Here is a 22,285-nt window from a genome sequence, read left to right on the forward strand (position 1 = left end):
TGGCAGCCCTAGCTGATGGGCTTTTTGTGCAGAAATGCAAACATTGATCCTAAAGTGTTTATGAAACTGCAAAGAGGCTCCAAACGGCAGAAGCCATTGGACAAGAACATCCCTGGAGGACTCACACCTTCCAATGTCCAAACGCACACAGAGCTACAGCAATCGGAACGACGAGGCCGTGGCATGAGGACAGACATGGACCAATGGAGTAAAGAGAGGACCCAGAAACACATCCTGACGTGTACGGTCCACTGGCCCACCACAGGGGCGCCCAGACCACTCCGTGGGGAAAGAAGAGCTTTTTTGACAGACGCTGTGGGGACGTGAGAGACACCCAGGTGACGGGGGAAACCAGACACGCAGTTCACACCTGGCAGAAAAATTACCTCCACGTGGACCCACAACCTAGATGTAAGAGCGGAACCCTCAATTTCTAGAAGATGACAGAAGGGCGCATCTTTGTGACTTGGCATCCGGCAGCAAGTGCCTGCACGTGTGAGCTGCCCCCAAGACACAGGGCGTACTGAACACCCCTGGAGCGCATGGCTTTAAAATGAGTCACTTTATGTCATGTGGAGTTTGCTCAGACAACCCCTTGGGGGATTGTCAGACAATCCCTCAGACAATACACAGAAGATGTACACGTAGCACCAGCAGACTCGCTTCCAGGAAGAAGTCCAACACTAAGTGTCAACGTGGAGAACACGGCCAAAGGCAGGCTGTGCACAGCGCCTGCTGCTGCAGAGGCCCTAGGGCGGCCTGGACGGGGGTGACAGCCTGAGGGGGTCGCTTCCTGGGGAGGCCTGGGTCCCTGGGGCTGGGGTGGCAGGAAAGGGGGTGAAGGAGGCTGAGGGGGCGGGGAAAGCTCTGTCCTGCAGGACTGAGAGGACAAGAAGATGTACCCATCCCCTCACTACCCCCACCCCCCACAGCACTGCCTAGAAGGGAGTGTCCTTGAACTAGGACCTCTGGTCACCAAGCACCTAGGAATCTAGGGACCCAGACAGTATCTGTACAATAATAGTGCGGTCTGGGGACACACCAGTCAGTGACAATATATCTTTCCTGCCTTAAAAAAAAAAAAAATCCTCCCAACACGAAAAGCATACTGCTGAAGACAACTAGAAACAATATCCCGATGACTTGTGCTCAACATTTTGGACAGGGAAACACCTTGAATCAGTGTGAAAACATGTAAAACAGAAATGGGCAAAAAGTAAAACACAGAAGGGGCTGACAACAGGTGACGGAGCCCAGGATGGAGAGACAAGAAAAGCCTGAACACAGCTCAGCTCCTGAGAGTGGGATGAAGACGGGACCGCGTAGAGCATGGGGGACCGCGGCCAATGTAGCAGAGAGGTGGAGGTGGTTGGCATGCAGAAAACTGTCGTCTCTGGTGGGAACAACGGCAGTGTGATAGAAATACGGAAAGCCATACATCAAGAACCCTGTCAACACGGTAAGAGCCGGTTTACGGCGGCGGGACCCGGAGGGCACCAAGGACATCGGTCCGGAACAGCCGGCTCTGAGGCAGTTCCTGGTAAAAACAGGAGATTGCAAAAGTGAAGAGGCGCTCAGGCCCCCAAGCGAGAAGATGACGTCAGCCAGAAAGGCAGCAGAATCTATTGGCAACAGAACTAACAAAAACAACACACAAGGGGAGATAACCTTGGGATGTTTCTTGGAAACACAGGGAAATAGAAACCAAGGAGCGTGCACCCAGTCAAGCCGGCCTCCAGGTACAAAGGTAACAGGGAAAGAGCCGGACGTGTGTACAGAGTGTGGCAGCCGTGGGCCCTGGCTGAGGAGCTCGCTGTAGGCTGGGCTGCACCCCAACTGGAGGAGCCTGGGGAGCTCTGGCCAGACTGCAGGGACCTGTTGGTGTGTCCGACCGTAGAACTGAGTGCAGACCTGGACAGGGCTGTGGCTGAGGGATAACACACGAACATCATCTGTCCTGACCAGACCCACAATGCAGACCTGAGAGGAGGAGGAGGGAGCACATACTCATGGTGCAGATCCAGCGTGACATCTGCGCGTGGCCATGCTGAGCACACAGCATGACACGTGGTGGAACCAAGTAGCAGAACACGTGACAACAAGGGTGAGACCACAGCAAAGTCAGTGGTATGCAGGGGACCTGGAGTGAAGAGGATGGGGGAGCACCGTTACATACCCACGTCACACGTGACACAGCAGGGGCACGGAGTCAGGCCACACAGCCAGGGCGACACGATGCAGGTGTTTGTATCATGGAACTAAAGCAAACACGTCAGCTAGTAATAAACATGAACAAAAACGTGCCTCTTAGGAGAAAAACAGCCCTGGCTGGTGTAGCTCAGTGGATTGAGCGTGGGCTGCGAACCAAAGTGTCCCAGGTTCGATTCCCAGTCAGGGCACATGCCTGGGTTGCAGGCCACGGCCCCCAGCAACTGCACATTGATCTTTGTCTTTCTCTTCCTCCCTTCCCTGTCAAATAAAATCTTAAAAAAAAAAAAAACTGGAAAAAACAAGAGAAAAACATACTCATGGTTGGTTTATCAAGTAAAATCCAACACTGCAGTTGAAAGAAAAAAAGACGTCTGAAGTTTGGTGACAGAATGACTGGCTGAGAACCACGGGTGGGTGACGGGTTACCAGGCACATGGGAACAGCGAGAAAGCAGAGTTCTAATACCCAAGTTAGAAACAGCACAGCGAAGGCTGAAAAGCTTTAAAGGGGACAAATAAGGACCCTTTCGAGGCCAGAGACCACGTGTCACAATGGAGTCAACACAGTGCCGAGCAACTGCGGCGAAGACCGCAGGGACCGCTGGTAGGGAACCCGTGGCTGGGTCCGCAGGAAATGCAGAGGCAACGGGAGGGGCCACCATCCCACGGTACAGGACACGCCGGGTGGACAGAACGGCAACAGGGATACGAGAGACTTGAAGAACATGACCCATGGCGCAGGTGGGGCGCCTCGTGGTGCTGAGGGTGTCGTGCTGGGGCCGGGAGCCCACGTTCCCGGGCCCGACTGCGGCGGGCAGCAGATTGGCCGCGGTGATTGGCGCACAGAGCCAGAAAAAGGTCCGAGTCGAAAGAAAACACAAGGAAGGAGGCGACAAAGATAAAGGCAGAAAACAATAAAATAGACTAACAAGTCAGAATCCTGGTTTTTTGAAAAAATTAGAATAGAGCAGACAAACCACTTCCCTGAAGGAGCGGGGGTAGCCCCCGTCTGCAGAAGAAGTAACCAGGAAGTGACTGTCACGGCGAAGGCGCTTCTAAATTTCATAATCGGGACTCAGTGGTCTTCAGTGCAAAAAGTCTAAGACATGGCTAACATGGAGAATGTCCTCACAAAATACAGTTTATCAAAACTTGATCTCAGTATCAATGAAGGGCCTAAACACACTAATTCCCAAAAAATAGGCAGAAGAACTCGTCAAGGAACGGCCCTGCAGGTCCGTGCCAGGCCCGGAGGTTCCCCGGGGACCCTCCCCAGACCTGTATGACACCAGAGCAAGCTCGTTTTACACGCGTGGTTTCGGAGCCCAGGCCCCGAATGAGGCCGTCCTGACGCTTGTTACAAGCAAGGGTAAACTGACACATAAATCTGAGAAATGCAGAACACAAAAAGGAAAAAAGAAAACAATATTAGTTATGAATGCTGGTGCCAGAGTCCCACACAGTTCCCCGTGTTAGTAGCTCAAAGAAGGAAGGCACGAGCACCCCCAAGAATCCCTCAGTTGCACTGAGTAGAAGCTCTCGGGGAAGTGAAAGGCGACAGCCCTGGCCAGGCCGCAAGCACGCCAACGCTAGCAGGGACCAGGGCCGAATTCCTCCATGAATCGGGGGGAGCGAAGGCTTCCCAGCTCTGACTAAAACTCAACAATAAGAGAGCAACATATTTAACTACACATATGTGGAAATGAACGTTGTGCATAGAGAAAAGTCCCTTAAGCAAAATCAAAAGACATTTGATAAAAGTGGAAGGAAATCTTTGCCATGTGGGCCACCAGTGCTGGCTCCGCTGGACCCCGAACTGTAAAAAAAATGGGGAGCAGAGAACCGAAGGGTGGCAGAAACTGAGGCCAAAGCACAGAAACAGCTCAGGAAGTAACTCCTCCACAGGCCCCTAAACTTTGGAAAAAGATGGAATTTTCACTCAAAAAAGATAAATGTGAGCAAATGTGAACTTCAGATACCTTTCTCCCCCCTATCAGATCAACAAAAATCCAAGATCTTGATAACATTCCTGTGCCGAGTCTGTGCAAACAGCCCCCACTGCTGTGGCTGCGGAGAGGCCCCGTCCCCAGGGAGGGGGCTTGGCAATATTTAACAGAGCTGAATGTGCATTTCCATTCGCACCTAGCAGTTCTGCTTCTTGGAATTTACCTTGAGGAAACATCCCCCAAAATATGCGAGAAATGCCCGAGGTGATTCAGTGCAGCGTCATGTGCAACCTCAAAATGCGAGACAAGAACCAGAGCCCCGGCCCCAGTGCTGGGAACCTCCCTGCACCTCCGAGCACGGGGCAGGCTGGGTGGCCAGGAAACCCCCCCCCCTGCCCCCAGGAGCAGCGTGCAACTGAGAGAGGTGAAGAGTCCAGTATGGACGCTGAGGGGTTTCTGGGGGGTCTTGTTAGGTGAAAGGAGGAGGCTATGAAAGGATATACGTGGACCACCATGTCTCTGGCGATAAGGAACTGGGGACGAGAGCATGATCTGTATTCGGTGAAACAGGACGCAGTCAGAGGCACACACACAGTGAGCCCTGGACGACACTGAGGCCGTTTGCGAGGGGTAGGGACAATTTGGACATTAGGATTGACAGGGGCCCCTCTGTCCTCCACCTCCGTGTATGGGTTTGACTCCGGAGGTACAGCAACATCCCCCACACGTGAAAAGTACACTCTGACCTGCAGGACAAAGGGCGCCTCTGCAGTGGTGGCCCAAGGGGTGTGGCAACACTCCCCAGAAGACAGTGATAAAATGGACAAAACTGGAAAACAGCCCTTTAAGAACTCCAGAAATTAGCCAAAGGCATAGGACAGATCGGAAAGTGTGTTCACGCCAACTCCCACCCCTTGGTCCAGGGGCCTTGAGCCCCTTCATCCCAGCACCCACCAAAGGCTCACCGCAACCTGGGGCTCTGTGGAAATCCCACGCACCACAGTGAGCTGGGGGCAAGCTCTGGGCTAGGCCAACAGCGCAGGCGCTGAGGCGGCGGTCCTGGCGAGGACTGGGCCGGTAGGCCATCTGAAAGGGACTCCTGAGCCCCGAGCTCTTCACACGGCCCAGAGAGCAGAGCGCCTGGCTCAGCCCCTTATCCGTGGCTGCAAGGGAGGCCCTGCAGGAGCATAAGGGCAACCAGGAGACTCTTGTCCCCTGCCAGAGTGCTGGCATCTCAGCTGCCATGCACCGCACCTCTATGTGGCCAAGGCCTCCCAGGCTCACGATGTTGAAACAACCTTCGACCAAGCAGTCTGACCTCGAGGCTGTGCTGATCCACCGCTGACACCAAGGACACCAGGCTTCAGAAACACATGACAAACAACAGTTAGGCCTGAGCTGAGACAGCGGGGCCCCACATCACGGGCGGTGCAACTACGGAATCGGTGCTGGCAAGGGGCTCACGAGTGGGACAGTCCAAGCCGCCAGCCAGCCCGCACTGGGAGGGAGGGCCAGAACCCAGACTCCCCATGACACTGTATGGAAGGGTTCGTCTCCAAGCAACCGTTCTGGGGCCTGCAGAGGGGTGGGGAGCATCGCCCCAAACAGGAGCAGAGAGCAGTCCACATAAACGATCTGTGCGGGTCCCAGTGGTCGCCCTCGTGGGCCAAGACAATGAAGCAGTTGTTTATTGTGACTGTGTCCAGAGGAGGAGGAGAAACAATGTTTAGAGTGGAAGGACAGTAATGACAATGACTCCGCGAACGGGGAATACCAATAGAGAGGCATCCATCGTGAGGATATAACCAACGGCAATCCCGGAGTTTTGTGCTTTTTGAAAAGCACAAAAGCTTAAATGGAAAACAAGAGGGCTAAACGGCAGATCACGCCGGCAGAATGAGGAACCGATGAACGTGACCCCACACCCATAAGGATGACTCATGCGTCAGACCAGGCGAGGGAACGAGTCAGGTGGAGACAGCCCTGGGGCCTGGCGGGCGGCGGCCGCTGTCACACGGACGTGCAGAGAGAGGCCCCAGAGGAGCAGGAAGGACAGAACTGGGTGGGGAGAGAGCATGGTGTTCACCCGAGGCGGACTGTTCTCGGTGGGGAGGTGCACGGTAACCCCCAGACTCTCCTGCTGAGAAAATAAGTTTTAAAACAAAACCACTGACAACAGCACGAACAGTGCGCTGAAACACACCTGTCCAGCACAATGGGGGGCAGCAGAGGGGGAAGGGGGGCAGGCGAGGCCCGAGCGCTAAGTGGACAGCCACATGGCGGATGTAAATCCTGCCTTATCGATGACTCTGGGAGCCGTAAGCAAATTAAACACTCATTAGCACGGCCTGGACGCCTGGAACGGGGCTGAGGCCCCACTCCCCCCGGTGCGTACGTGAGGCACCCCAACACACAGGCAGGGGCGGAGCGGGGGTGGGGGACGGCCTGCAGGCACGGAGGCGCGGGGCCCCAGCAGCTGTCCCGAGCGCTGGACAGGAGAGGCTCGGAAACAAGCTGCATCACCGGGGACAACAAGGGACATCTGTGATGCCTCAAGGGTCCATTTGTCAGGAAGAGGGGAAAAAGTATAGGCAGGAACTACAAAGATTGTAACAAAATTACACGTGCGGCCAACAACTGGGAATGAACGTGGACAGGATGGGGGAGAAAGACAATCCTGTCACAGCAGCCCCTTGACATGGGAAGCCAGTGTCCGTCGGAGAGGTGTCGGCCGTGGGCAGGACGCCGCTCCGCGGACCTGAGAAGCTAAGTGAGTAAAAGGTGAGAGCCCAGAGCACTCTGTGCCAAGCTGTGTTCCAGGCTTAAGAAAACTAGAAACGGAAGATCCCGAGGAGGTGAAATGGCAGTCGCTCCCACAGGAATTCTTACTCGAATGGCTGTGAAATTCTGGTCGGGGACCATGGAGGCCATCAGGAAGCGGCCTAACATTCATAACCAACTTAAAGGAAAGCATTGCCAACGGTGGCTTCTGTCACCAGCAGCCGTGCGTCTCAGGAGTGGGGGCGAGGCATTGTCCCGTGGAAGGGCACAGGACGGGTTGCCGGCAAGCCCGCTGGCAGAGCGCAGCAGGGCAGCAAGGGCTCGGGCGGGTGCAGAGGCGATGCCTGGGGATGACCGTATGGTCGGAGTGACGGGGGCGAAGAGAAGGCAGGCACTGGGGCCAGCAGAGCGTGACAAACTGTAATGACAGCACGGACCCAGGCCGGCGGCTAAGAAAACCGCACGCAACTGCTTACTCAAAAACACGAGACGCCCACAGGGCAGGGAGGGACCGCCCCCGACAGTGCGCGCACACGAGTGTGCGAACCTAGATGAGATGGGGCAGTTCGTCAAACGGCACACACCACAACAGTCCACTCAGTACGACACAGGTGGTTTTCCCAGCACTGTGGCTGTTGTGCAGGTTATATTTATAGTTAAAAAGTTCCCGCTCTTTTCCTCCCTGGCTGTGTGAAGACTGGCAGCCATCGTGAATGACACAGTAACTCTCTGGGCCAGCAAGTTCACGGCCAACGTTCGACTTCGGCGGCAGCGAACGGTCACTGGTGTCCTTCCCCTGGGAGGGCAACAGCGCCTGAGACAGAAATGCGGGGAAACGGGCCGGAGTGACCCTGGCCGCACCAGACGTCCCATTTGTGTTTGGACCAGAACCGAGCTTGGCAGAGGCGAGGGAGCTGGGCCTGGCTCCCTCTATGAGCCCTTGGGTCACGCAGAGATGGGGACCCGGATGGAGGAGCCCTGCGCGCCACGGCCATGGGAGGAGCTGCCAACCCCAAGGACAGAGGGACAGGAGCGCGGGAACAGGATGAAGGACGCCGGGGATCACAGAGGCCAGTGCACATGCTGCACGAACCAGGAGTGAGACTCTGCAGGGACTGTGTGTGTGGGGAAGGGGGGGGGTGTGCCAGCTCTCGCGAGAGAGTTGATGCACCGAGATCTGATCCGTGGGGGTAGGAAGTCCCAAGGACGACCTTCGGGGCCCACGTGGCTTTGCCAGAGCGTTCTCTCAGGCTTCTAGACAGGAACGGATGGCAATGCCACGCAGCACCTTCCGGAAAAACAGAAGGGGAAGGACGGCTTGCCAGTTCTTTCATGAAACCAGAGTTCCCCTGGTAACCAAAGCAGACAAAGACAGCACGGAAAGAGAAAACTAGACCCCCATAAGCCCCTGTAAACGTAGATGTGAAAATACTTAAAAAAAAAAACACTCAAAGGCACCATGCCCTCTGTTTCACACTGTCACAAAGCGATAGTGATGAAAACTGGGGTGCCGGCATGAAGACACACACACACAGGTCAGAGAAACGGGACAGAGAGCCCAGGAACAAATGCCCACCCATGTGTGGTCGGGCAGTTCGTGACGAAGGAGCCAGGAACGGACAGTGGGGGAGGGACGGTCTCTCCAATAAACGGTGCTGCTGTGGGCACACACCAGGTCGCAGCCACGCAGGTGCGGTCAGTGGGGTGGGCTGCTCCGCAGATCCCACCACCTCAGGCAGCCCCAGAGGACTCCTCCACAGGCCCCAGGGTGCCCCCAGTCCCAAGCCAATGGTGGACAGATGGCCAGTCCCCTTGCCCTGGTCTTTCCATGAGTCTGCTGTCCCCATGTTTGGCTTCTCCGCCCAGATGCCGCCCCTCCGAGTGAGCACTGGTGTCTGGTAGGAGCAGGCTTGGCTGAAGATGGAGAATGGCCATGAGGACCCAGGGCCCATCAGGGGCTCCTCACAAGGTGCCTTGAACGCCCTCCCCTCTCCAAGGCCGCCTGCTGTGGCTGAGTTCAGCCACGTGGAAAGATGGAGGTAGGTGGCATTGGGAGCTTTACTCCAAGCCCCATGTCTCCTGTCCCTCCCCTGTGGGGAGCCCCTCTGCGAACCCCCTTTCCCCGCCTCAGAACCCAAGTTCCTTATCTTGGCCCCCAGTTTCCAGAGCCAGGCGGTGCTCGGACTCCTTGCCGGCCATGCACCCCTGGGAGAGGCTGCCGACCGCCGGGCCGTGCTTCCTCGGCTGGGAAGTGGGGGGAAGCAGGGCCGGGCTGCCGGGGACGCACCTCGTGGGTTGAATCTGATTCTGTCCCGCACGTACCAGCGACACACCCGGTCCGTCTCCTGACAACGCCCGCACTCGGGTGGAGTGTCCACTGCTGGGCGTGGGGCCAAGCAGCCCAGATGTGTGGGGCAGTCACCGCTCCCGGGGTCACCAATGTCCCATGAGTGGGAGATGGGAGAGACCCCGGCAGCAACTGCCCCCCTGGCCACCCCCCTTCCACGAATGGCTGCGAACACGGCCACTGGTGGAGAGTGCCATGCCACCCGTGGATACATGTCCTGGCTCCTCACGGCTCATCCCCAACAGCTGGCACCTCACATGACTCGTGCACCCTGCCTTGCTTTTCTTTTTACATCACCCCCCAAAAAAGGTCGGTTCTCAAAAAAAAAAAAAAAAATAGGGAAAAGTGGAGAGCCTCGTGCAAGGGAAGAGCACACTTGACCGCCATCTCACACCAGACAAAACGAACTCAGACTGGGCGGCAGGGGCAAACGTGAGGTCTGAAGCCATGAGACTCCTGGAAGAAAACGTTGGCAGTGAGCTCCCTGACACAGATCTTGGGGATGAGTCTTTCAATCTGACACGAAAAGCAAAGATCAGTGAAGGGGACCGCACCACATCACAGGCTGCGCTGCGAAGGGAGCCGGCAGCGTGGAGGGCAGCTCGGGGTCGCGAGCAAACCCTGCCTCTCCCCTGCTGGAGCTCAGGAAGCACGCCCACCGCCCAGACAGAAGACCACCGACAGCCCAGGTTGGAACGATGATGGAGCTGAATAGACATTTCTTTAAAAAAAGTTTTCTTTGGATAAGATCATGAAAAAATGCTTAACGTCCTCGGTCACAGGGAAAGGTGCACCGAAGCCACAGTGAGGGCCCGTGGAGCACACGCCACGTGGCTGCAACAAGCAATCGCAAAGGGCAAGTTAGAGGCAGCGCCAGCCAGGGTGGGGGGCAGCCGCAGCGCACGCACAGCCGGCAGGGGGGAGTGCACGTGTACTTCAGAAAACAGCATCAGCTTTTCAAAAACTTAGAGTGACCGTGGGCCCGGAGTCCCTCTCCCACATGTTTAACCAAGAAAGGTGACACCACCCAAGGAAGCCGGGCTCCGTGGAAAACCGCCTGGTGCCGGCGCCGGGGCAGAGTGGGCATGAGAAAAGAGCCCCAGTCCCGTGACACCGCAGCATGAGGAGGGTCTGAGGACAGAAGCGAGCCTGTGTCCAGGACTCAGAAGCCAGCCAGCTCCAATGGGGCCCCCGCCGGCCAAAGCTGGGGCGCGTCCAGTATCAAAGCAACCTCGGGCAGGGGAGAGAAAAGTCATAAAAACCCACAGAACGAGCATAAAGATAACAGATCAGAAGGCAGGATGCGTGGGAGGGGCCGGCTCTCAGAGTGGAACGTGACGCTGACGTGCAGCCACTGCTCGAGGGGCTCCGGGGCTGGAACATCGTCATGGAGCAACGTGCGTGTGGGGAGGCCTGGCTGCAGAAAGCCTTTCATCTGGGAGACATTTGCGATAAGGGACAGGACATCTGCCCGGCGCTAAAGCATCATCACCCCCAGGTTGTTTACTGGTTTCCGGGCGAACGGGGCGTCTGTTCGGCAGGTCGGCCGGACAGCACGCAGCTGGCAGGCCCAGAAGCCCCGCGTGATGGGCAGATGGCACGGTGCACCAAGGATGGATGCCCTGCGGGGAGCACCGAGTCATGCCGTGGACGTGACCACCGGGAGGTTGCAGGCGCGCCTGCTGCGAGGTGGGGGGACGGGGGCCTCTGAGACATCAGCCAGGAGAGAGACTGGACACTGTCTGGGGAGTCAGGGAGGGTAAGGGGATGTGGCCCCAACTGGGCCCCCCTCAGCCGGGAGTGGGTGCCCACCGGTGCCCTGGGCCAGATCAGCGTTGCTTGCAGAGGCCAGTAACCGTGCTATATTTTCTTTTTCTTTAAGTCAGCAAAATGTCAAAGGGCAGAGCAAAATGTAGTCTCCTCTCATGTGGCTAAGGAAAAAGTGCCGGACGAGTGTGCAAACAGCAGAGGAGTGAATGACAGGACACACAGGGCAAGATGTCAGTGTCTGTGAACCGAATCTTCCTGAGTGTGTAGGGGGGTTGCTTGGCTCCTCAAAATTCATCTGTGGTTCAGAGTCACTTTCAAATAGTTCCCTAAACCCCCCATGCCCCCAGGGAAGGTTCTCCACTGGGGGGGTGACTTTGGGTCCCCCCCTGCCCCCCGAGACATTTAGTAACAATATCTGCAGACACTGTGGTTGCCAGGACCCAGGGGGCTGAAGCAGGGCGGCTGGGCCGCTAGTTGAACACCCTGCAACTGCCCCAGCAGCCCCGTCAGCGAACAGCGATGCAGCCCCCCCGGTACGGCTGATGCCGGAGCAGAGACCACGGTGGACAGAGGACAGACAGACAGGATGGGGACGGGCGGCGGTAGCAGTACTGGGGAGGGGAACCCCGCCTGTGGGACAGAGACCTGAAGACGCTCTCAGAAGCATGGGTGCCCATGCCCCAGGCTGCACCGTGTCCCCAGACTCACACGGAGGCTCTGAGCCCCAGCCCCGCAGCACGGGCCTGTGGCGGGAGACCGGCCGTCGGAGGGAGGGCACCGGCGGGCCCTCACCCGGGGGACCGGTCCTCTGAAGATGACAAGATCAGGACACAGGCACATACAGAGGGATGACTGTGTGAGGACACAGGGAGGCGAGAGTTGTCTGCACACCCAGGAGAAGCCTTGGCAGGGTCCAGCCCCTGGACACCCAGGTCTCAGACTCCAGCCTCCAAGACAGGGGCATAAACAGTCGAGAAGCTGGGTGTGGCAGTCCTGGCACACCGACACCCCTGGGCCATTGTCCCGTAGACACGGAAGGCCCTGTACCCAGGACGTGGGTGCAGGGGAGGGACTCAGAAAACTGCCCCAAACCTGAGCCACGGGCAACGCTGGGGCTCACGGCGGGGACTGAAGGGGAGGCTCACGTTTCTGCAAGGGGCTGTGCTGGCGTCCTCGGAGGGACTCACATGCGTGTTCCTGAACGGGAAAGGCGGGATGTGGGAAGCACGTGCCCCATGCTGCCAGGTGTTTGGGAACCACTGCTAAGCCTGCCCTACGCCACAGATGGGGGTTGTCTGGTGTGATGAGCATGAGCGGGGACATGGGATTCTTAGCACAGGGCGAGGGGGCTGAGCAAACACAGGTCTGCAGGGAACATGCATGGCCGCACGTGTGTGGAGGGAACGTTATAAGAGAGCACATGGAGGAGGGAAAGACCAGCCCTGAGCTTTGAGGCAGGGGAGCCAGTGCAGGGGACAGGGGTCCCCAGGGGCAGGCTCCGTGCAGACCCCAGGTGGCCTCCCATGTGTCCTAAGTCACTCAGTCAACAGGACAAACCTGGGAGGAGTCCTGTGAGGGTCCCTACATCACTGACACAGAAACTGAGGCACAGTGAGGGGCGGGGGCTTGTCCGGAGTCTCTCCAGAGCCTTGGCCCCTGGGGTGGGGGGGACATCCCCAGGGTGCAGGGGGGCTCATCAGGCAAGCCTCCACACTGCTGAGCCTGCCACTGGACCGCCAGGAAGACGGTGTAAAGGCAGCGTGGCATGGCAGCTGTCCCAGGTGAAGAGAGGCAGCGATGAGGAAGGTGGGGGCAGACCTGGGGGCTTTGACGGGCAACATGCACACGTGTGTAAGCCATGTCTACACACGTCACCTGTGTGTGCAAATCAGTGTGTCCTACAGGCTACATCCACGTCTTCAGAACCGAGGCCCATGAACACGGGCAAAAGGAAGGGGTTTACTTCCGTGCTCGGCCCCCAGGAAAACCTCCCTACAAAGCGGAGACGTGGCAAGCCCCGGCCTCCCCCTGGAAGCCTGCTAAATTAGAAATAAATAACGGCGATAAAAGCCGCACTGCTCAGCCATTAGGAAAACATCTCTTAAAAGACTCCAGATGAAAGAGGAGGCCGGACACAAAATACGAGCTGTCAGGCGGCCGTGAGGAGGCCCGTATTTCACGGCGGGCCCGTCCGTCCCAGCTAACGCTGCAGCCGGAGGGAAATTTATACCCTTGAGGCGCCCCCCGGGCGGGAGACTCCAGGCGGACGGACTGCCCACGCCTCTGCGCGTAGTCGGAGGAAGGTACAGAGTTCACCGGGAAGGAGAAACGAACAGATGTAAAAGCCCAAGCGGGTGACATAGAAGACGAGCGAGAAACCAAAACAAAACAGTAGTTTTCTGACGATAAAAGCGTAATAAAACATCTCTCATGAGTTTGTTTAGAGAAGAAAAAAAAACCAAAACTACAAAGCTCAAGGAGGGCCAGAGATGAGAGACGCCGAGAACTCAAACTCGCTGCTGCCAAGGGGCAACACGGCCGACCCCCCCCCAAGCAACGGAGAGGCCGTGCGTAAATCATCCCCAAAGACGCAGTAAATGGATTTGGAACAAATGGCCCTGAAGGAAGGAGACTACAGAGATTCAAGATCTAGAAACCGTGTGCCAAGCTCGGGGCGGGATGGGACGGGGCGGGGGTGCTGGAGGGGGTACGGCTTGGCTCTGACATCCAACCTCTGGGGGGGGGGGCAGGTCTGTGTGCCCCCGGTCCGCCCCGGGCCCCACAGACAGGCCGGTGGGTGAGTGGCCTTCTGTAAACACCACGCAAGCGCACACAGGGCCCCGGGCCCCAGACCCCTGCACCCCGGCACCCCAGGCGCTGCCGTTTCTGGGATCAGATACAGTGGCGCCTCCCATCAGGCGTGGCGTGAACGGCTCTGGGACAGGCAGGGTGTGTGGTTGCAGCAGCCCTCGGCCGCCGAGGGGTATGGCGGCGGTGGCTGCTTCTGGGCCGTTTAACAGTCGCAGCCACTGGTCTCCTGGTAACGGGGCACTCAGTGAGCAGGCGGCAGTGGCGATGGGCAGGGTGCGTTTCTGGAAGGGTGGCAGGGCACCTCGGATACTCACTGACCCGGGCTCTCGTTTCTCCCCATGGGGGGCCGGGCCCTCCAGGGGCCCCAAGGGATGACGGAGCGGTGCCCACCCGCAGGGTGTCAGTGGACTCTGGTTCTTAGTGGCCAGATAAGTAAAAAATTCCACTGCTTGACTTTGTTATCATCATCTCTGGGCTTATCAGCATCTTTTCATCCCCAAGCCTCGCTGGTATTTCCTTTTCTCAGAACTGTTTGTGTATCTTTAATCCTTCCCTGGTCACGGCTTACAAGAGCTTCTTAAACACCCGGGTGGAAACCAGCCCTGTGTTTTCCATCGGAGTGGCAACTATTTCCCCCCAATTATTTTTGGTCGTGTTTTTGCTCTGCAAAATATTTCCACTCTCTGCTTTCCCACGGAGGCAGCAGTGACACCCAGGGCACCGCGGGAGTGGAGAGAGGACGGTTGGGGCACTTCTGACCCCCCAGTCCAGGTGACAGACACCCCCATCACTCCCGAGTGTCCTGGTGGGCTGCGTCCGCCTCCTCCCCGAGCTGGCCCTGGGGTCCCACCGTGCCTGGGGACCCCTGACCTTTCTGCCACGTTTGTGTTGGTCTGCACCTTTGGAGTTTTCTAGAAACAAGACAGGGCGAGCTCTCTCTTTGGTCTGGCGTCTCCCACAGAGCGTCACCATTTTGAGACTCACCCAGGCCACCCGGGACGTGCCTACTCGATTGCTCCCCGAGTCTGAGCACCGCCCCGTTGTGCGGACACATGACAACTTTAGGAAAGGTGACCCGAAAGCTGACGGGCGTTGGGGTGGCTTCCAGTTCCCGTGAAGCTGCGATGACGGCAGCTGTCCATGTGTGTGTGCACCCCTTCTCCCAGGGACGCCCGAGGGAGCCGGGCTGGGTCCCACGGCGGGGGCACGGTGCGCAGTGGGAGAAGCCGCCCGGCTCTTCCAAAGCAGCGGCCCCGTTTCCCACCCCCCCACTGGGAGTGGACGAGGGTCCGGGCCGTCTCCTTAGTGGCGGCCAGCACACTCGCCATGGAGCAGCCACTCGCCGCGGGTTCTATCTGCCCTGCGCGGTGCCCGCCGCTGGGGGGACGAGCCAACTTGGTCTCCGACGAGGCGTCTGCTCACACCCTTTGCCCCCTCCCGCTTGTCCTGCTCAGTGGCGGGGGTCCCTCACAGGCCCCACACACAGGGCCTCTCTCAGATGCCTGATCTGGCGTTTTCCTCCCAACCTCTGGCTTGTCTCTCATCCGCTTCGCAGTGTCTTTCAGACAGAAGGTCTCCTTCCGTTCGGCCTGACCGACTTGTTCTCACGGCTTGTGCCTGTGGCGTCTCGGCCCAACCCCCTCCAACCCAGAGCCACGAAAATGTTCGTGCTTTCTTCCACAGCTGGTGGGTATGAGGTTTAGGTCTATGATGAGTTTCTCGCTCATCTGTGTGTAGGATACGAGGCGTTCAGATCTGGCCCGTGGATGGCCAAGGGCTCCCACCCGGTCTGTCGGAAAGGCCGCCCTCTCCCCGCTGTGTTGCCGGCGCGCCTCGGCCGGGAGTCGGCTGTCCGTGGCTGGGCCTCGCCCTGTCCCGCCGTCCGTCCGCTCGTCCTCGTGGCTAGTGGTTTCTGACCTGCTTCGTCTCGTGGCGCCCACACTGTTGGCTGCTGCAAAACTCTGCAGCACACCCCAGCATATTTTTTGGCTGCTCTGACAAAAAGGTATAATTCTGATTGATTTTAAAAAATACCTACATTTTTTACTCCAAAGTGGCTTTTAAAAAAAAAATCAGGTGCCTCTACTTGTATGTGTAGGGTTTCTGGTACCAAGAATCAGCCAATCAGACACCACCTCATTATGCGACGTGACCAATCAGGTGCCACTCCGTGTGCCCTGTATATCTATGGTTCAGGACGGGGCGCTCATACCGGACGGCTGTTATGTGGGCAGTAGCTTCTTTTACTGGACGACCTCAGGGGACAGGAGTCCGTGCCCCTGACTGACCGGTCAGGCGTGGCAGGTCTCAAAATCCCCGCCCCAACGAGTGTGGCTCAGTGGGCCGTGCGCTGCCCTGCAAAGCGAAAGGTCGCCGGTTGGATGCCCGGCCAGGGCACACGCCCGGGCTACGAGTTCAATCCCCGGTTGGGGCACCTACGAGAAGCAACGGGTTGATGTCTTCCTCCCTCCCCCCCTCCCTCCCCGCCCCCCAAACACGTACAATCTACAAAACAACTCTCGCGGCACACCCGCTGTCTGCGGACACCACCCTGTCGCGTTAGTGCTCCGACGTGGTCTGTTCTCGGAGACGTCTCGGGGCCCCAGGCCACGTGCACTCCCCCCCCTGGAATTTCGGAATCAGCCCCCAGGGCGCTGGCTGACGTGGCGTGGAAGGTGGGGCTGTCCCTGCAGCCTGGCGCCAGCCCTCGCCCGGGGCCCTTGTTCCAGACGCACGTCCCTGGGGCACGGACCCACGGGCGCTGTGACGCAGGACCCCGAGAGACGGCCTCTGAGTCAGTCAGAGGTGGGTTCTCCAGGTGACCCGAGGACTTTTCCAGGAAAGTGCTAGCCTGAAGGGTCACCGCCCGGCCCTGTCCCGGGGGCAGCTGTGTCACAGGCTGCCACGGGGAGTGCCTCTCTGCTAGCCCCCCCCCCCCCAACGAGCCGCTATGGGGACCCTGGGCGGCGAGTGAGTGCCGCAGCCCCTGGGACCGCACGCTGGCCCCCCCAGCTGGTCCCAGGGACCTGCCCCCGCCCCCAGGAGCCACTGTGCAGACGTAATGTCCCCAGGAGGACCGGCGGGGCCTGGAGACCAAGACGCCCCATGTGTACCGGGGCCCCACAGGGGCCGGGCCAGTCGGGAACGGGCAGCACAAACCGAAGGAACAGACCAAACCGTGGCCGCTCACCCACCCTGACCTCCGGTCTCGGGGTCCCAGCCAAGGCCTCCCCCCGACCAGTGTGGCCCAGGCTGGCGCCCGCCCCAGACTCCAAAAGCACACACGGCTGGTCTGTGGACCCCATGCCACACGTGTGCTGGGTCAGCTCGCCAGGCCACCCGGACAAGCAGGGAGACAACCTCTCCTTGGTCTGGGTATCCCTGTACCCCACAGACGGCAGCCTCAGTCTGGGCACACGGGAAGCCCCACGGGTCAAAGCTTCCCCCACCACCTGGGTCACTGCCTGGGCTGACGAAGCCACGAGGAAACGAGACCCCGAGTGCCTGAGTTGGGACAAGCCACGGGGACGGGGTTAGAGCTCCGTGGAACCGCAGACGGGGGACCTGGGGGTGGCGATGGCGTCAGCACGCTCAAAGGACCCAGAACCGAGACGTGGCGCGGTCTGAGGGAGAGACGAGGCACCGAGACAAGCACAGGAGCCGCCCTCAACAAGGAGGCGGCCGTGGGAACGCCCGTGGTCACTGAAACGCGAGTGTCGGCGGGGTGGCCACTGGGCGCTGAGACGCGGATGCGAGGAAACTGGGACGGGGTGGCCGGGGTGGCCGGGGTGGCCGGGGACGCAGGGGCGGAGCGCAGAGCCAGACGGTCTAGAAGTTTCTAGCAGGAGCAAGCGCCTGGGGAGGCGACCTTTTCTCCACACCCGATGAAAGACACAAACTCCAGGCGGGGAATCGCGACAGCCTGTGGGCAGGACACGTCAAAGACCCGGCCAGCCCGACGCGCTGCGGCTGCGGAGAATCAACCAAGTCAGGGGCCAGGCACTCGGCGCCCTGCGGGGCCAGCGAGCCCCGAGGTGCCAGCAGCGGGCGGGGGCGGGGGACGTGCCGTGCCTCTGGGCTGCACGGAGAAGACACAGCCGCCCGGGGGCGTGCCCCCGAACAAACCAGCCTCCGAGAGCAGAGGCGCCACACGCCGCTCCCCGACACACACACTGAGAGCGGAGCCCGCCGCCCTTCACGGGAGCCCCGGCTCCGACCGTTAGCACACCCACAAGGGCACGTGGGAGGTGCAGCTCCAAGCCCAGGGCCCGGCTTGGTGGTCGAGCCCAGCGAGCTGGGGGCGCCCGCCGCAGGGGAGCCGGGGCCGCGGCCTTCCCCAGCGATGGCGTCGGCCCAGTGGGTGCCCCGTCCCCACACGGCAGGCATACCTCTGCGTGCTGGGAGCTGCCCTGGGCCCCCCCGGCAGCCTCACCAGCCGCTCCGGCTCCAGAGACTCGGCGGCTCTGTGCTGGGCTGACCTACCGAGTGGGTGGGGAGGAGACCCCACTCCGTGTGGGGCGCCCCCACAAGGCACCAGACCTTCTTGGCCCTCGAGCCTCATTAGCATTCCATGGGCGGTGCTGAGGACTCAGTGACACCCGGGGGCTGAATGGACGTCCCACGGGCGCCCGGCACTCAGCAGGCGCCAGGGATGCCCCTCCCCACGCCCAACCTGCCCATCAGCACCTGCAGAAAGCCCCCATTTGCATTAAGACAATGGTCCTGCCCCGGCCCCGGAGCTGCGGGGGCACTGGGCACCCGCCGGCACAATTGTCCTTTGTGCCCGCCGAGGCGGTGGGCGGGGGGCACGGCCCAGGGCTCACCAGCAACGTGGCCAGGCCACAGCCACCTCCAGACCGCATGTGACGCGGCCCGGGGGGCCTGTCCCGCCCCCCAACCCCCGACTCCCGGGGAGGGTGCCCACGACAGCCCCCGGGGCCCCTCCCGGCACGCATCCTGCCTGCTGCCAGGGCATGGTCGCCAGACACAGAGGACACGGCGGGAGTCGGCTGCCCGGGACTGCGGAGGACGGAGGTGGCCACGCTCTGCCGAGACCGGGGCAAAGCCTCTGTCCTCACCGCGGCCAGTCACAGCCAGGACGTGCCGCTGGGCGCCAGGGGAGGCCCACAAGGGGAGGGGCGGCCGGGAAGTGCCAGGAGGGTGAGCAGTGCCCACTCCACCTGGAACTGGGGCTGCAGCCAGTGGGCCACACTCGGGGCACCGGCCGCCCAGCACAGCTGAGGCGGGGCCTGGAGCCCAGCGGCGGGGGGCCGAGTCAGAACAGGAGGGGGTCCCTCCAGGTGCAGCCAGGCCTCCCAGAGGGACGAGTCTCTGACCCATGGGCAAAGAAGGGGGAGGACTCGATGGGCAGACCCTGGGGAGCCCAGCCCAGGCCGTGGAACCCCCGACGCCCACCCGGCGAGGGCGGGTGGGTGGTCTGGGGAAGGGCGGGAGCCCGGCCCCGCCCCGCCCCGCCCCGCCCAGCCCGCACGTCACTCAGAGGCCCTCACCGGCACTGTCGTAGCTGTCCATGGGGAAGGGGTCCGTCCTCCGCTCCTCGCACGCGGGGTCGCACGTGATGTACGGCACCGTGAGCGTCTTCTCGCCCGGGCTCAGCCCGTTGTCCTTGTCCACTTTGAGCTTCTTCTTCTTCACCTTGTGGAACAAACAAAAAAAGACAATTGTCAGCCAGGTGCGTCCTGCACCTAGCCCCCTGCCACCCCAGGGCACCTCAGGGGCCCGCCTCCCACCCAGAGGGTAGGCTGCCCGTGGGTCCCCACGGCGAGCTTATGGCAGGGCAGGGCAGGGCAGGGGGACAGGAAGCCCAGACCAGGGCAGTGGTGACCAGGGCTGTGCCCCGGAGGTTGGAGCACATGAGGGGGGACCCACAGGAGGGGAGGGGCGAGACCACGTGTGAATCTGGGGGGCGGTTCTGGCTGAGGGAACAGCCCGGGCGAAGGGCCCCGGTGGAGTTGGGGGGTCCTTCTGTGAGGGTGCGGGCCAGCGCCCACCCCACCCTCCATTGGCCACTGCAGCCAGACCACAGGACTCGCGTCCAAGCTGCCCGAACCCTCCCAGCTGCGACCTCCAGACCCCCGACCCCAGGCCAGGACGCCAGGCCATGCCCCACACGGAGCCCAGTGCCAGGTCTTCCATGCAGCCCGTCCCGCTCCTGGGGCACCTCCGCTGGGGCACCTCCTCTGGGCTGCCCGGCCCCAAGTCTGGAGGCCACCAGGTCCAGCACGGGGGTATGCACCCCCCGGGCCCAGGACCGTGCTGACACCCTGAAACCCCAGGGTCAAACCCCGGCCAGGAGCTGACCCCGCAGCCTCCCTGCCCGCTAACGAGGGGCCCCCGTCCTGGGCAGGGGGGCTGTTACCATGGCAGACTTCTTGGGCTTGGGGCTGGGGGAGAGCAGGGTGTGGCTCCGGGGCGCCTTCCGCACGTAGATCTTCCAGGTGGAGGAGTCGGGGTTCTCGGCGGCGTAGCACCGCCAGGCCGTCTGGAACCGGAGGGGGGGAGGCCGTCACCCACGGAGCCGCCCAGCGGGGCCTTGTGCGGAGGCTGCAGCCCAAACCCTCATGCCCACCGGCGTCACGGAAGGGCCACGGGCCTGGCCCTCCTGAGGCCCTGGGTCACGTGCATGCCCACACGCCCACACACCTCCACGTCCGTGTCCCAGGCCGCCCACGTGTGCCCCGCCGCAAATGAGACAGGCCGGCCCCCCAAGCCCTCCTGGCCACGTTCACCCCACGCTCCCTCCGCAGGCGGCCAGTCCAGGCCTCCCGTGGCGGCGGGCATGTTCCCGCGCCCTAGCCCACGCCCAACCCCAGCCTTCCTGAGCACGGGCGTCCGAGAGTGGGACTCAATCCGCCCGGCCGGCCTGGCCGGCACTTCCTGGAGCAGGAGGCCCCGGAGGCAAGGGTGTCCACGTTCTGGAGGATCCACGTGGGAAGGGCCAGGGCTGGGAGCAGCTCCCCATGCCCAGGACGGACACTCGTGGGGCGGGCCCCGTGGACACAGGTGAACGTGACGGCCAGGCCACCGGGCGGGCAGCATCACCTGGATGAGCGAGGCCGCCGCGGGGATCTGCCGGTTGAAGTGCTTCTGCCGCTGCTTCTGCTGGACCTTGAGCGCGAAGCCGGAGCCGAGGATGCCCTGGGGGGGGGGGGGGGGCGAGAGTGGGCGCTCAGGGGCGGCCTCCCCTGCCCGAGGCGGGAGGTCCCCCACCTGCGGAGGACCCTGTGGCAGCCGGGACGGCTGGTGGGACGGGAGGGACCAGGGACTCAGGTAGGGAGCCCCCCCACCTACAGGTGTGTGCACGTGTGTACGCCCCACACTGTGCGCACACACCCGGAACCCAGGTGCAGGCACTGCACACGCACAAGCATGGACCGTGCCACGCTCTGCACCCCGAGAACACGCACAGCACACACACACGTCCAACGTGTGAGCGTACACAGTGCACACTCGGGCCACTCGTCTGTGACACACGCACATACACACACCACACGTGTGCCACACACGCCCGGTGACCCAGAGGCGGCTGGGGCCAGCAGGCGCCACCCCCCCACACCTACCGCCGGCAGCGCGAAGAAGGAGATGGCGAAGACGGAGAAGCAGGAGGCGATGGTCTTCCCGACCCACGTCTGGGGCACCTTGTCCCCGTAGCCGATGGTGGTGACCGTGACCTGGCGGGAAGGGGCGGGGTCAGCGTGGGCCTTTGTCTGGCTGGACTCGCTGCCACCCTGCACATGGAGGCTGAGCGGGCCCTCCACGAGACGGCGCGGCCACCAGGGCCCCAGGGAGACATGGTGGGTGGGCGGGTGGGGTCTCCCGAACTGCACACCGCCACGGCAGCCAGCTCCCCGGTGGGGGGGGGGGGCGGGCACGGGGGCTCAGCGCCCACACACCACCAGGGCCACCCCTGGGGAGGACCGGGCCTGGCCGCCCGCCGGCCCCACACTGGAGGCAGCTGCCGCCCCGCGGGGAGGCCGGCTTGCTCTCGACAAGTGCTGGACGGGGACGACACGCCACTTCCTGCCACCGCCACACATGTTCCCCGTGTCCTTGTCTTTCCCAAGGGGAGCAGACACAGCTCAGCCCTCCTGCTCGGCCGGGGAGCCATCCGCACGGGGCTCGGGGGTGACAGTGGGGAGGGGCCGCCTCTGGCTGCCATCTGAGGCCTCCTCCTGAGGGGACAGCCTGCAGGGACTCCGGAGCCCACCCTGCGGGCCAGCTGCCCGGTCCCCGCACCCCTGGCCCACAGCTGCCCCCGGAGTCCGGGTCTCGCAGGAGCCAGCTCTGAGCCCGGCGAGGGGCCTGTGGACGGTCCGCGTCACCACTGGCCTGGTGATATGGGCCGTCACACCTGCACGCCAGGGCCGCGGGGAGTCCCCCCACTTTATGCCCCTGCCCCA

The 22,285-nt window shown here is 61.3% G+C and overlaps 1 protein-coding gene across 1 annotated transcript in view; it reads right to left on the reverse strand.

Moving 5' to 3' along the window:
• Positions 1–22,285, reverse strand: part of KCNQ1 (potassium voltage-gated channel subfamily Q member 1) — a 212,620-nt gene that overhangs the window by 135,870 nt on the left and 54,465 nt on the right. The window contains exons 7-10 of the mRNA XM_028516267.2: positions 21,446–21,556; positions 20,928–21,023; positions 20,245–20,367; positions 19,376–19,520 (exon numbers count right to left, since the gene is read on the reverse strand). Coding sequence (XP_028372068.1) covers positions 19,376–19,520; positions 20,245–20,367; positions 20,928–21,023; positions 21,446–21,556 — 475 coding nt within the window. The remainder of the gene's footprint in view (positions 1–19,375; positions 19,521–20,244; positions 20,368–20,927; positions 21,024–21,445; positions 21,557–22,285) is intronic.

This window comes from Phyllostomus discolor, chromosome 6 (genome assembly GCF_004126475.2).
Source record: "Phyllostomus discolor isolate MPI-MPIP mPhyDis1 chromosome 6, mPhyDis1.pri.v3, whole genome shotgun sequence".
Classification (NCBI taxonomy): Eukaryota; Metazoa; Chordata; class Mammalia; order Chiroptera; family Phyllostomidae; genus Phyllostomus; species Phyllostomus discolor.